This window comes from Lissotriton vulgaris, chromosome 10, assembly GCF_964263255.1.
Source record: "Lissotriton vulgaris chromosome 10, aLisVul1.2, whole genome shotgun sequence".
Taxonomy (NCBI): Eukaryota; Metazoa; Chordata; class Amphibia; order Caudata; family Salamandridae; genus Lissotriton; species Lissotriton vulgaris.
Genome location: NC_141698.1, coordinates 81,148,936 through 81,161,257, shown reverse-complemented (window position 1 = coordinate 81,161,257; position 12,322 = coordinate 81,148,936). Strand labels below are relative to the sequence as shown.

The 12,322-nt window shown below is 49.1% G+C and overlaps 1 protein-coding gene across 2 annotated transcripts in view; it reads right to left on the bottom strand.

Moving 5' to 3' along the window:
* The window catches only part of TRRAP (transformation/transcription domain associated protein), a 737,638-nt gene that overhangs the window by 377,334 nt on the left and 347,982 nt on the right, over nt 1-12,322 (bottom strand). For both annotated transcript variants that reach the window (XM_086940544.1, XM_086940545.1), the window contains one exon: nt 7,349-7,507. In XM_086940544.1, coding sequence (XP_086796670.1) covers nt 7,349-7,507 — 159 coding nt within the window. The remainder of the gene's footprint in view (nt 1-7,348; nt 7,508-12,322) is intronic.

The window sequence follows — 12,322 nt, the reverse complement described above, 5'->3', positions numbered from 1 at the left end:
GACGGGAGGGGTATGCAGGCACTGCCGACGGCGATGGGGCTGGCTGTGGTGGGAGGCGGATGCAGGCACCGCCGATCTTCTGTAAATATACCAAAATAGTTTCTTACAGATGAAAATATACAGTCAGTGGCGAACAAGGAGCTAACAGAACAGGAATTGGCGGCCGTGAAACGAAAATCGTCTGCGAAATAATAGTTTTAAAAAACGGGGAAAAAACGCGAGTGTAACGCAAAATCAGCCGTGAAATGAAAGAAAAACAATTCGGATGGGGTGGGGGCGGGGGAGAAGGAGAGTGAGCAGCCTTTGATGAGCGAGTGGGGGAGGAGAAACGAGAGACACGGCCTGGCAGCCGAGAAAGTGAAAGCTCTTGGCATTGCTGTGGGGAGGGGGGGAGGAGAAATGCGACATGGCCGAAAAACCTTTGATAAAAGCAGGGGGCGGTGAAGCTGCTGGCGGCAGATGGCTGGCTTTCATGTGCACGCGCACTTTATGTCACTGCGCTTGCGCATTGAGCTTGCTTATCACGGGCACTGCATGGAATCGCCTGATGGATAAGCCCCTATATTCTCGCAAGCGCTTTGACAGGCGAGACCTAAAAAAAAGGCATTTGCAATGCAGTAGTTCTCGCATTACTGAAAGTTTAAGCTATTGGCATTGCATTATTATTAGCAACGCCAATAGCTCAAACTTTCAGAAATGCGAGACCTATTGCATTGCAAATGCTTGTTATAGATTGGTGTGGATCTCCTTCTTGAGTCGTGTTATCATTTATTAATCATTTTGTGAATTTTGCATATGTCTTGCACTCCTCTGTGTGCCTAAGGCTGCTCAACCACACTAACCCCCCTAATAGAGCACATTGGGATTGCATAGCAAGCCCATGTCCACTTATAAGGGAACCCCTAGAATCTTTACACTGTATATCAGATTTTTGATACACCACATACAGAGCCAGCTTCCTACAGAAACCAAAACCACCTCTGAGGATTTCAGTAAACAGACGTAGTAGCTGTGGTCTGCCAAAGATAGGGGAGCGCACGTTAGCTGTGGCCCTTGCTAGTCTCCTTGCGAAGACTCTGCCCACTGGCACAACCCTGGCTGCAAAGTTCAGCTTCCCTAACCGGCTCTGAATGACACCTAGCGGCGCTATGTCTTTGCCTAGGAGTGCCTGGATATCCAGCCGCAGTGCCTGTACCTTCTCGGCCGGGAGCCTGGACACGCCCTGGACCGAAAAGTGAGTACCTGCGCTGGACTCTCAGTTTTTCCCCGGCGCCAACGGCACCCGCAAGCGTCCTGCCAGTTCCTGAAAGTGAAGTAGTGCTGTGCTGCATTCCTGTGTCCCCGCCTTCCCTATGAAGAGAAAGTCGTCCAGGTAGTGCGTAACTCTGATAGTGTTGTACGACCAGGTGAGTGCCCACTGCAAGAAACTGCTAAACACCTCAAAGTACGACCAGGAGACTGCGCAGCCCATTGGCATGCATTTGTCGAAATAGAATTTGTTCTGCCATTTAAAACCCAGTAGGTGATGACTCTCAGGGTGTACTGGGAGGAGGCGGAAGGCTGATTCTATGTCTGCCTTCGCCAGCCATGCCCCCTTTCCTGCTCTCCTGACCATGTCCACCGCCATGTCAAAAGAACAGTACGACACTGAGAATGTTCCTTCCTCCAACCAGTGGTTGACCGAATCGCCTTCTGGGTAGGACAAGTGGTATATGAGTCGAAAGGCCCCAGGTTCTTTTTTGGGGACCACCCCTAGCGGGGATACCAGGAAATTATCTAGTGGAGGGGAGTCAAAAGGCCCTGCTATCCTCCCCAAGACCTTCTCCTTCAGAATCTTCTCATGTACCACCTGCGGAAGCTCCCTGGCAGACCTAAAATTGTAGGCGTCCCTGCACATCTTTGGCCCTAAGTATCGCATCTTAAAGCCATCTATGAAGCCCTCCGCTATGATTCTGCTATCTTTCGTGTTGGGGTATGCTCTGAGCATGGGGATAAGGGTGTCTATGCAAATTGGTGATGGGCCCTTACCAGGTGACACCTGAATGGGAGAAGCTGCTGGAGGTGGTATGTGACCTGGCTGGTGTCGCAGCGGTGAACTGGCAACGGGGGGGGGGGGGGGGGGGGGGGGGGACCCTGGGGGGGGGGTCTGCGCTACTCGTTTTGTTTCTTGTCTGGCTTGTTGGCCGTTGGCTTATTGACGCAGGGCGCTGCTGGGTGACCTGCCCCACACTTGCTGCAAATGTGCACAAACTTACAGACCTTTGCCCAAGAGCAGAAAACTGCGTTGTACATTCTACAAGAATTTGAGGTGAAACGTTTGCCCCCCCCTTCCTTGATGGCCGCATCCTCTGACTTTCCGTCAGTTCGAAAGGACTGACGGAAAGGATGCCTAGTAGGATGTTTCTGACCCCTGACGCTTCCCTGTCCCTTCCTATATTTTGAAGTGCCCTTGACGTCTGCTGTGAACTTCCCCATGTTCTCCACTCAGAGCTGGATCTCCTATTGATCCCAGTTCAAATCTGGACACATAGCCATTCTCTTTCTGAAATCTCAATCGTAATTGTACCACCCGATACCCCGTTGTTTCAGCCTCTTCATGTATTACGCGAGAGTACTGCCACATGGCGGGGGCCTGCTCTGGGAATTTTTCCGACACCACTGCTGCCAATATAGCGAAAGCGTTGCCCCAATTCTGTACATCAGAGTTCTTTCCTATATTCCAAAATTGTATTTTTGTAAACCTCTGGGAATTGGGTCAGTGGGAGCCGGCTAGCCACCTGGATCTTCAAATTCTGAGCAGCACATGTTAAATGCTACTGACCTAGACTTGTTTAAACAAACAACTCAAGCCTAAAACAATAAAGGTCCCAAAAACAGTAAGTGCTCCAGTGAATATATGTCATATTCAAGTGATGACCTTTTGAGCAGGTACCTAGATCTACTTCAAAATCGGGTATGAACAGATTTTTACTGTCTCAACAGGGATAGGCGAAGATCATGGTGCCTCACAGGGCTGCCTATCTTTAATGCCTGTATATTAAACCTACCAATCTGGATAAAAGTTATTTTTTTGGGTGAGGGCAACCACAGGCTCATCCAATGCCAACCAGTAGCTGGGCTTTAGGGTTTGATAAATAGTTCAGCCAGTTTCTGATTCAGGATGGCAAGTTCAGTCAGTAAGACCAGGCCCCACAGACAGTGAAGAAACCTACTCACCTTCTGGGACTGAAATGGCAGGTACAATACCCGTAAGAATATAAAAAGGTCAAAGGTCTGGGAAATATGGTCTTGAATCATCCTCCAGGGAGTCAGCTGGCCTTCGGGTTGTCAGAGTTATCAGGCATCTCCTTTACTTGCTGAGCAGTCCAGCACCTCCTGCCAGAAGCCACAATACGACAGGCGCCACTGATCCAGCCTTGCCCCTAGCCTGAGGGAGTGAATCAGCTAGCACATTCTCTGCTCCTGGCAATAAGACTTCTCAAGAGTAGTGTGCAGAGCCCTCAGTTTAATCCAGAAGATCCAAATTTTACTAATCTTATTAGTCAACATTTTACTAATCCAATAAGTCAACATTGTATGTAACTTGGGAGCACAGGCAGGAACCACTGCAGACCTTTTCAAAATGTAAGCACTTCAATCAATCCTGGAAGAGTGGATCTTACTTGTCCTGTTTCAGTGGTCTTTCAGAGCAAAAAGTTAAACTCAGGCCAATTCAAACTGGTTAAATTATTGCTGTGGATTGACCCTAGTCAGGGTACAGAAGGTTACTGTTGCCAGACATTAGCCAGCCACATATGACAAATTAGGATTCAAAGTGACTGATTCACTTAGGAAGCACCATACATGGAAGGTGTAGGACAGTGCCTCTTTTTGTCATGGTCATCCCTCTCCCCTATTTTTCCCACTGGTACTGATGTTTTTCGACTGTTGTGCACTGGAAACCAGGTCCCAGTGTAAGTCCATGTTCCCTAAAGACAAGGTACTTATCTAATTGTAACACAAATGGCACACCCCTTTGAACCCTATGTAGGCCCATAGTAAGTGGCACTCCTGGTACCTAGGGCATGGGTACTAAAGAGGGTCCCTAAGGATGCAGCAGGTATTATGCCACCATAAGGCCCCCCCTATACAAATCACAATCAGCCTGCCATTGCAGACTGCATATCATTGTGCAAACTATGATTGAAAACATTAAATGGCACACTGCCATGCCAAAGCCACTGCATGTAATATATTTAAGCCACCCCTACAGAAGGCCTATGCCCCTGAGTTGTATAGTTCAATTACAAGTGAACAGGGAATTAATCTTAAGTATATGTACTGGGCACTGTCATTACGAGTTGCCCAACTACATGATTGCTTTACTGAAACCTATGGTGTTTGTTATCAAACGCCCTGCCGTGTTAAATCTATACTGTTGCTGGTACTAGATGTATGACATGCGCTCAGAGGGCACCTAAGATATGCCCACTGAAAAACCTACTAGTGTCTAGTGTACTGGCTGACTGATATCATCCAACCTGCCACCATAGACAATGTTCTGGCCTACTGCAGGCGAGAGCCCAGGCTCTGAGCCCAGATAGCATGCCTGCTGCAGAGGAAGGTGTTCACACCGCCTCCAGTAGGATGGCTATTGATTTAGCATATCAAGGCAAGGGGCTTCAAAGCTCCTGCCGCCTTTGATATGTGACCATGGCTTCCCCCAAACCTGGGAAATGCCACCCCCCAACCCAGAGGCCCATTCAGCACCAGACCAGGACAGGTGGGAAGTTATCTATGCAAATAGGCATTATACCATCAAGTTAGTCACACTCCTAAGGTGGGCTGCTTGATGTGCTACACAAAAGAATAATTCACCCATTTTTATGGGATTTGGAACTCTGGGACAGGGTTATGCACACTCTCCACAGGTAATGGTCACATAGGGAGTGTTGTGACTCCAAGGGTAAGTAGTCCATTAGCTATTACCCTTCACTCCCCTTTACAGCTCTAGATGTAGTACTTAGGTGGGTCCCTGACACCAGGAACTTAGATTCGACTGACTGGAGAAGGAGAAGAAAGAAGATTAGAAGAATGCAAGAATAGAGGACTAACTGTGGACTTGGCACCAAAGTCTGCCTGCCTGCTCCTGTTCCGACAATTGCAAAGCCCTGACTTGTCCTGCAGCTGTGCATCCTACCAAAGCCACAGAGGTTTGCAAGCACTTCCCCAATGAGCCAGCATCTCCCTTGGAGTGGAGGAAGCACTTCCCTGTAGCTTGCAATAACTGACAGTCGGTAGGGGGAGAATGCATGCCAAGGTCAGGAAAAGTGTGCAGACCACTGGCGTCACCCAGATCCTCTCTCCAGTCTGGGTCTTCTAGCTAGTCTGCTAAAGGGTCAGAAGACCCCTCCCAGTCCTCATCACCACCTTCAGGATGATAGGGAACACCTGGGATGAACAAGGAAACAAAAGTACCCTCCGATGTCGGATTCAACGTTAATCCGGCTCCGTGTCCATCTCGGGGATGAGGATGGGGACGGCGTCGGCCAGGGGCATGGCCGGTGCAGGGAGCGCTGTCGCAGGTATCAGCGCTGGGGAAGGTTGACGCCGGCATTGAAGGCCCAGGGCCCCCAACTGGCTCCACGGGGCTAGAGGGCGCGGCAGCGGAGTAGAGCTGCCTAAAGATGGAGTGGAGAGCTTCGTAAATGCAAGAAGCTGGGCAGGGGACACTCCGGCTCCCTGAAACGGGGGCAGGCGCGGAGCCGTCCCGGCGCCAAAGGCAGTGCCTTAGAGCAACGATGCTCCGGGTCCCACATCGCTTCAGCCCACCGACAGGGTGAAAGCGAAGATCGATGGTGCTTCTTTGCGGCCTTCTTATGCTTTGATTTACCCGAGGACTTGGATGAGGTGTGAGGGCTCCGTGACCGGTCTCGAGACCTTCCCCTCCAGCGAGACGGGGAGAGACGCAGAGCCGACTGCCGGGCCTCCAAAAGCTTTTGGGACCGCTCAAGCAAAGACGAAGGATTCATGGCCCGGCAGTCCAAGCACAACTTTGGGTCGTGGTCGCACTCCAGACACCAGAAGCACACGAGGTGCGGATCCATCACGGACATCAGTTAGTGACAGAAGTCATAAGGCTTGAAGCCAGTCCAACGACGGGACATCCCTCGAGAACCAGGAGTTGAAAAATCGAAAAAGATGTCGACAAAAGTCGAAAAGGTTTAGTCAAAAAATGACTACGGGGCAAGCTCTCTCCGGAACTGCGCTAGGCTGGCACGGAAAAAGAAAGAACTGACGTCAGCACGCATGGGCAGCGTCTAAGTAGACACCGCAAGGTCATCCCATCCCACAACACTGGCAACAGCAGCAGAGTCGACCGACGCCACCTACCGGCGCGCAGGGGTACTGCTGAGAAAAAAATCTCCGGATCCAGTCTGACGCCTGGGGGTAATTCTAAGGTAAGGAATCTATAACCAACAGTCTCTTTCAGATATAAAATGATAATAAAATGGGTTTAAATCCGGTTTTATTTTCTGGTGGTGGCAGGATGGAGCGGCCGCGGCTGCTCACACCACAGTCAACCAACTAACCAATTTCTCACACACACTGATACCTTTTATTGCCCTCAAGATAAAACCAAGACTTTATTCAAAATATGCAATGATTTACTTTAAATGAATAAAACTTTCTAAAAATGAGCAGCACTTTTCTGCAGACTAATCACTTAATTACTTCAAGTTTCATTAAATATATAGAAATTTTGTGACTTCATCTTAAGTCCAAATCATTCCATATCCTACCGATCGTGCCAATTGTACCGGCAAGAACGTTCTAGTTTGTTCCTATAGTTTGCCTTTATACAAATTTGAGCCTCTGTTGATAAGCAACTAATGTTCCGATTTGGGTGTGATCAAAGTGGGTAAAATTCTTCCTCATCAATCTCTACCAGCAAAGGGTAATTTTCAGACTTAGGCATGATGCAAGTGAGTAAAACTCTTCGTCATTTACTACTCCCTACATAATCAAAAGACCATCTTATTCTGCTGAAGTCTACAATCCTTATAAGAATTTTACTCCAGTCAGTATGTATGACATTACAAACCAACACAGGTTTCTTGTCTTTAACTGATTATTATCTCTCTGTTATCTATCAAAACATTTATAAAATTGTGCTGCTATGACAATGATGAAAAACCGGTAACAGAATATTTCACCCACTGAATCTTAAAGCAAAGGTTAAGCAATATTTAACAGCAGTTCGAAGAGAGGTGCCTTATGATTTTCAGTACCACATTCCTTAATCCAGGACATCCTCTTCCTTTACTGTTGAATTTACATTCATTCAATATCTTGCATTTGCACGTACCTGTTGATCTTTAATTCTTTGTAATTCCCATTTAATAACTACTTCAGCCAAGTCAACAGCCAATTTTCTTTGCTCAATGGTGACACTAGGGGTAAAGCCCAATCGCTGCATTGCACTGACCATATGCTGTACCAAATGGTGCCGTACTGGGAAATAAACCTGTATAAAACAATATATAGAGCTTGCTTTACTATATTGTTACTATTAATGTTTTACTCACATCAGTACGCATTAATCACAAAATGAATGTATGCTCTCATTTATTTAAAACTGTTTTTAAACATCAGCATTTAAATACCTGAAAAGACAACTGTGCACAATATTATTCAAATATGCTAAAACAGGTATTTTTTTTCTTATCAACAAATGGCTTGCTGTATTTCACATTTCCTCAATCTATGTAGAATACAGATTGCATGGACAATTTCACTTACATGAAGACAGAAAATGAAATTTAAAAGTAGTGTTAGTGAAGATATTCGTGCCACGAGACAAATTACATGCAATAGAATGCATTTCTTCATCACACATTCATCAACCAGTTTTGTAGCACTAGCTGCCAATGACAAAACTGTCATTGGCCAAAAGAATAATGGGTAAATGAATTAAAGTGATCACGTACTGCAAAGAAAATATTTTCAAGAGCACTATGTTGTGTGACAGCAAGAGATTAATTAATGCCTGCTAACACACAAATAAAGCATTGTGCACTTTTCTTATTTCCAAGAAACCGAAGATGAAATTGCTGCTGCTAGGAAAAATATGCCGTCCTAAGGGACCCCCACACAAACTGCATGAAGGCTGCCTTTGCAGACTGCGTATCATGGTGAAAACTATGAGTGAAAACATTACATGGCACACTCACTGTGTGCCATGCCAAAGTCACTGCATGTAATATATGCAAGTTGCCCCTATAGCACGCCTTGTAGCCCTAAGGCAAGGTGTATCATATTACATGTAAGGGCATACCTGCATGAGCAGATATGTCCCTGTGCGGTCTAGTTCAATTACTAGATGGTACAAGTGAACAGGTAAGCCATTTTAGTATATGTACTGGGCACGAGTTCCCCTACCTCCTTTGATATGCGGCACTGCCTTCCTCCAGACCTGGGAGGTGCCATCCCCTGCCCTAAGGCAGGGGGGAAATTAGATATGCAAGGAGGAGTGTAACACTGTCAGGCTAGCCAAACCCCTAAGGTAGGCTACCTGAAGTGGACATGAAAAGTAGGATTTCATCATCTTGGTTGTAGTAAAATTAGGAGGTCTGTGACAAGGTTAAGCCCACCTCCCATAGGAAGTCGTCATATACGGGGTGTAGTCAGAAGCCCATTGTAGCCAGTAGCCCATTGGCTACTACCCTACTCTTCCCTAAACACTACTAAATTGAGTATTTGTGTGGCCCCCTGAAACCAGGAAAACAGATTAACCTGACTAAAGTAGAAGGACAAAGAATAGCTGCAGAACGCAAGAACTGTGGACTAGCTGTGGATTTGGCGACAAACTCTGCCTCTCTGCATCTGTCTCGTCAAATGCAGACCCAACAAGTCCTGCAGCTGTGCATCCTCCAAAAGCCAGGGGAGGTATAACATCACTTAGCCAAGCAGCCATCATCTCCCTTGAAGTGAAGAAGCCACTTCCCTGCAGTCACCGACCACAACGTTCGGTTCAGCGTTCTGCGGACCACCGGGTCCACCAACGCAGCAGCCACCCAGGAAGAGGTCCCCGTTCTACAGGTGGTCAGATCCATCTACCCCCAAGTTTGGAGATGCCAGGAGCCCCCCTACACCAATACCCAGGATACCAGACCCCTTACAGCAACCAAGGCTTCTTCAGTGTCCAGCCCAGACACCAACATCACCAAGGCAGACCTAACAATATGGAATATCAGCACCAGAGGCCATCATCGAGAGTGGCTCGGTTGTTCTGTTTTGTCCCCATCTCTATGTCGACCCCACAAGTGAGAGCCTTCAACACAAGCGACCAAATGGACAAAACACCTCTGCACCTGAGCCCCACAGCTAGAGTCTGAGCCTACCAATGGTGTACCCTTGCCCCAGAGACCCTCAAGAATAGAGTACCCCTTTGGGTTCTAACAGACTTGTCCCCAAGAACCTGCTTGTAGCATTTTAGCTGTTACAGGTTTTCTCCATAGGCTACAGCCGTAGCATTTGAGGCTGCCCTCTGCACCCGGACACACCAGGGCAGGTAAAGCAAAACTGCTGGTGGTTCTAAGGACCTTGTGTAGGAAGCTAGGTTTCTGTTCCAATAACTCCCCCAAAGCCATGTTTCTGATGCACATGGACTTGATGTGCCCTGGATCCCTACCAATCAGGTTCCCAGGACCTGTGTTCTTTCCCAAAACTGTACCTTTGTACCCCCAATTGGCACCTCTCTGGTCACATGTAAGTCCCTTGTAAAAGGTACCATGGGTACCAAGGGCACTGTGACCAGGGAAGGCCTCCAAGGGCTGCAGCACATATTGTGCCACCCTTAGAGGTCCTGTACAAATAACACACACACAATGCCATTGCAGGCTGCGTGTTTTGGTGCAGAGAAAATCAATCAATCAATCAATCATTGACACTTATAAAGCGCGCTACATACCCGTAGGGTCTCAAGGCGCTGGGGGGGGGGGGGGGGTGCCGCTACTGCTCGAACAGCCAGGTCTTCAGCTTCTTCCTGAAGGAGAGGTGGTCTTGGGTCAGGCGCAGGTCGGTCGGGAGGGAGTTCCAGGTCTTGGCGGCCAGGTAGGAGAAGGACCTTCCTCCTGTAGTCGCTCTTCGGATGCGGGGGACGGCGGCGAGGGCGTGGTTGGCTGATCGGAGGTGGCGTTTGGGAGCGTAGAAGTTGACTCGGCTGTTGAGGTAGCTCGGGCCTTGGTCGTGTAGGGCTTTGTGTGCGTGGGTGAGGAGGCGGAAGGTGATTCTTTTGTTGACGGGGAGCCAGTGAAGGTCTCTCAGATGTTCGGAGATGTGACTGGTTCGTGGGATATCGAGGATGAGTCTGGCTGAGGCGTTCTGGATCCGCTGGAGTCTCTTCTGGAGCTTGGCGGTGGTACCGGCGTAGAGGGCGTTGCCGTAGTCCAGTCTGCTGGTGACGAGGGCCTGGGTGACGGTCTTTCTGGTCTCGGTTGGGATCCACCAGAAGATCTTCCTTAGCATGCGTAGGATGTTGAAGCACGCCGAGGAGACGTGGTTGACCTGCCTGGTCATGGAGAGGGAGGAGTCCAGGATGACGCCCAGGTTTCGTGCATGGTCTGTGAAGAGTCAACATGACACATCTCTGGATGCCATGCCAACAACCCACTGCCTATGGCATAGGTCAGCCACCCATCTAGATGGGCGCACTATGCAATTGGTTAGGGTACATGTGCATGAGCCCTGTACCCTTACAGTGTCTAAATCCATTCTTAGACATTGTAAGTGCAGTAAAGCCATACAGAGTATATGGTCTGGAAGTTTGTCATAATGCCCTCCACAGCACCATAATGAGTTTACTGAATTCTGGGAAGTGTGGTATCAAACTTCTCAGCACATTAAACCCAAACTGATGCCAGTGTGGAACTTAATGAAAAATGCACACATAAGGGCAGCTTAGAGATGCTCTCTGAAAATCGACCAGCATCTGGTGGGATCCCCGACTGGTGCACACCAGGCTGTCACCACAAGACATGTTTCTGGACCCCTAGGGTGAAAGCCTTCGCTCCCTGAGCTCAGAAACTAAGACTTTCCTGGGTGGAGGTGTTCACACCTCCTCCAGGCCAGGAAGAGCCATCTGTGGCAGGGGAGCTTCAAAGGCCTGGCAGCCTTTGTAATGCGCCCCCCAGCCTCTCCTGCTATCAGGAGCAGGCCCCCTTCCTGTCTCCCCTACTTTTCGGCTGGAAGAAGGCAGGAAAAATTAGCCAGCCCAGAAGGTGTGCCCACCTTTGCCAACCCCACCCCTCAGGTGGGAGAGGCGAGGTGAAACCCACTCTTCAGTCACTCCCCAATCAGCATTAGGGATTGTGCACACTCCCCCATGTGGGCTGAGCACACCAAGGGTGTAGTCACCCTAAGGTTAGTAGCCCATTGGCTACTGACCTCGGGACCCCTAAAACGCCTCCTAAATTAAGTATTTAGTTGGGAGCCCTGAACTAAGAACTCAGATTCATGCAACCTAAGAAGAAAATGGACTAAAGCAGATGCCCTGCAGAGGAGACTGCAGAGAACAGCTGACTTGGCCCAAGCCCTACAGGCCCGTCTGCAGTTTCCAGAGATCCTTCACCAAAAATCGTCTTGTCCTACAGCCAGCGACCTCCAGAACCCCTGGGAGGACTGACTGCCTTCAACAAAGACTGGATCTCCTGTGAACCGCAGCTCTGTTCAGAAGAAACTCTTAAGAAAGACTCCGAGCCTGCTGAGGAAAAAGAAACCCGATGCCTGGAACCACCACTGCACTCGTCGCCTATAGTCCGAGTTTGAGTGGCCCACCTGTCCCAGCAAGGTCCCCCAGCGCTCCAGAGTCCGAGTCCACCATGGGTTGACCCCTCCAGGACTCCATGACGTCGCATGCAGCCTCTGCACGGAGACCCCAATCCCCCCCTCCCCAACTGCGAATGGCCTGGTAAAGTGAAATCCGACTTCAAAAGACACCCCTACATCCAGCCGCCCTGGAGAACAAAACCAGAGGTGCACCTACGTCCCCGATCCCTCCAACTTACCTGCCCAGCTGCTGGTTCCTCCCAGAAGTCTTCCTGAACTGAGCCTGCAGCTAAAAACCAAAAACGAAAATCCCCATTGAAAAACCTGATGCCAAAACAGCGCCCTGCACCCAGCCGCCCCTGCGCTGCTGCGGGTGCACTTTGTGTGCTAAACCGAATCCTCCTTTGCCCTGAGCCTAAAACCAGCAGCTTGGCTCCCACAACCAAGTGGCCTGCTCGTCAGCAGTCACCAACCGGAGGCCCCTATCCCCCATTGGGCCTCAGGACTCTGCACC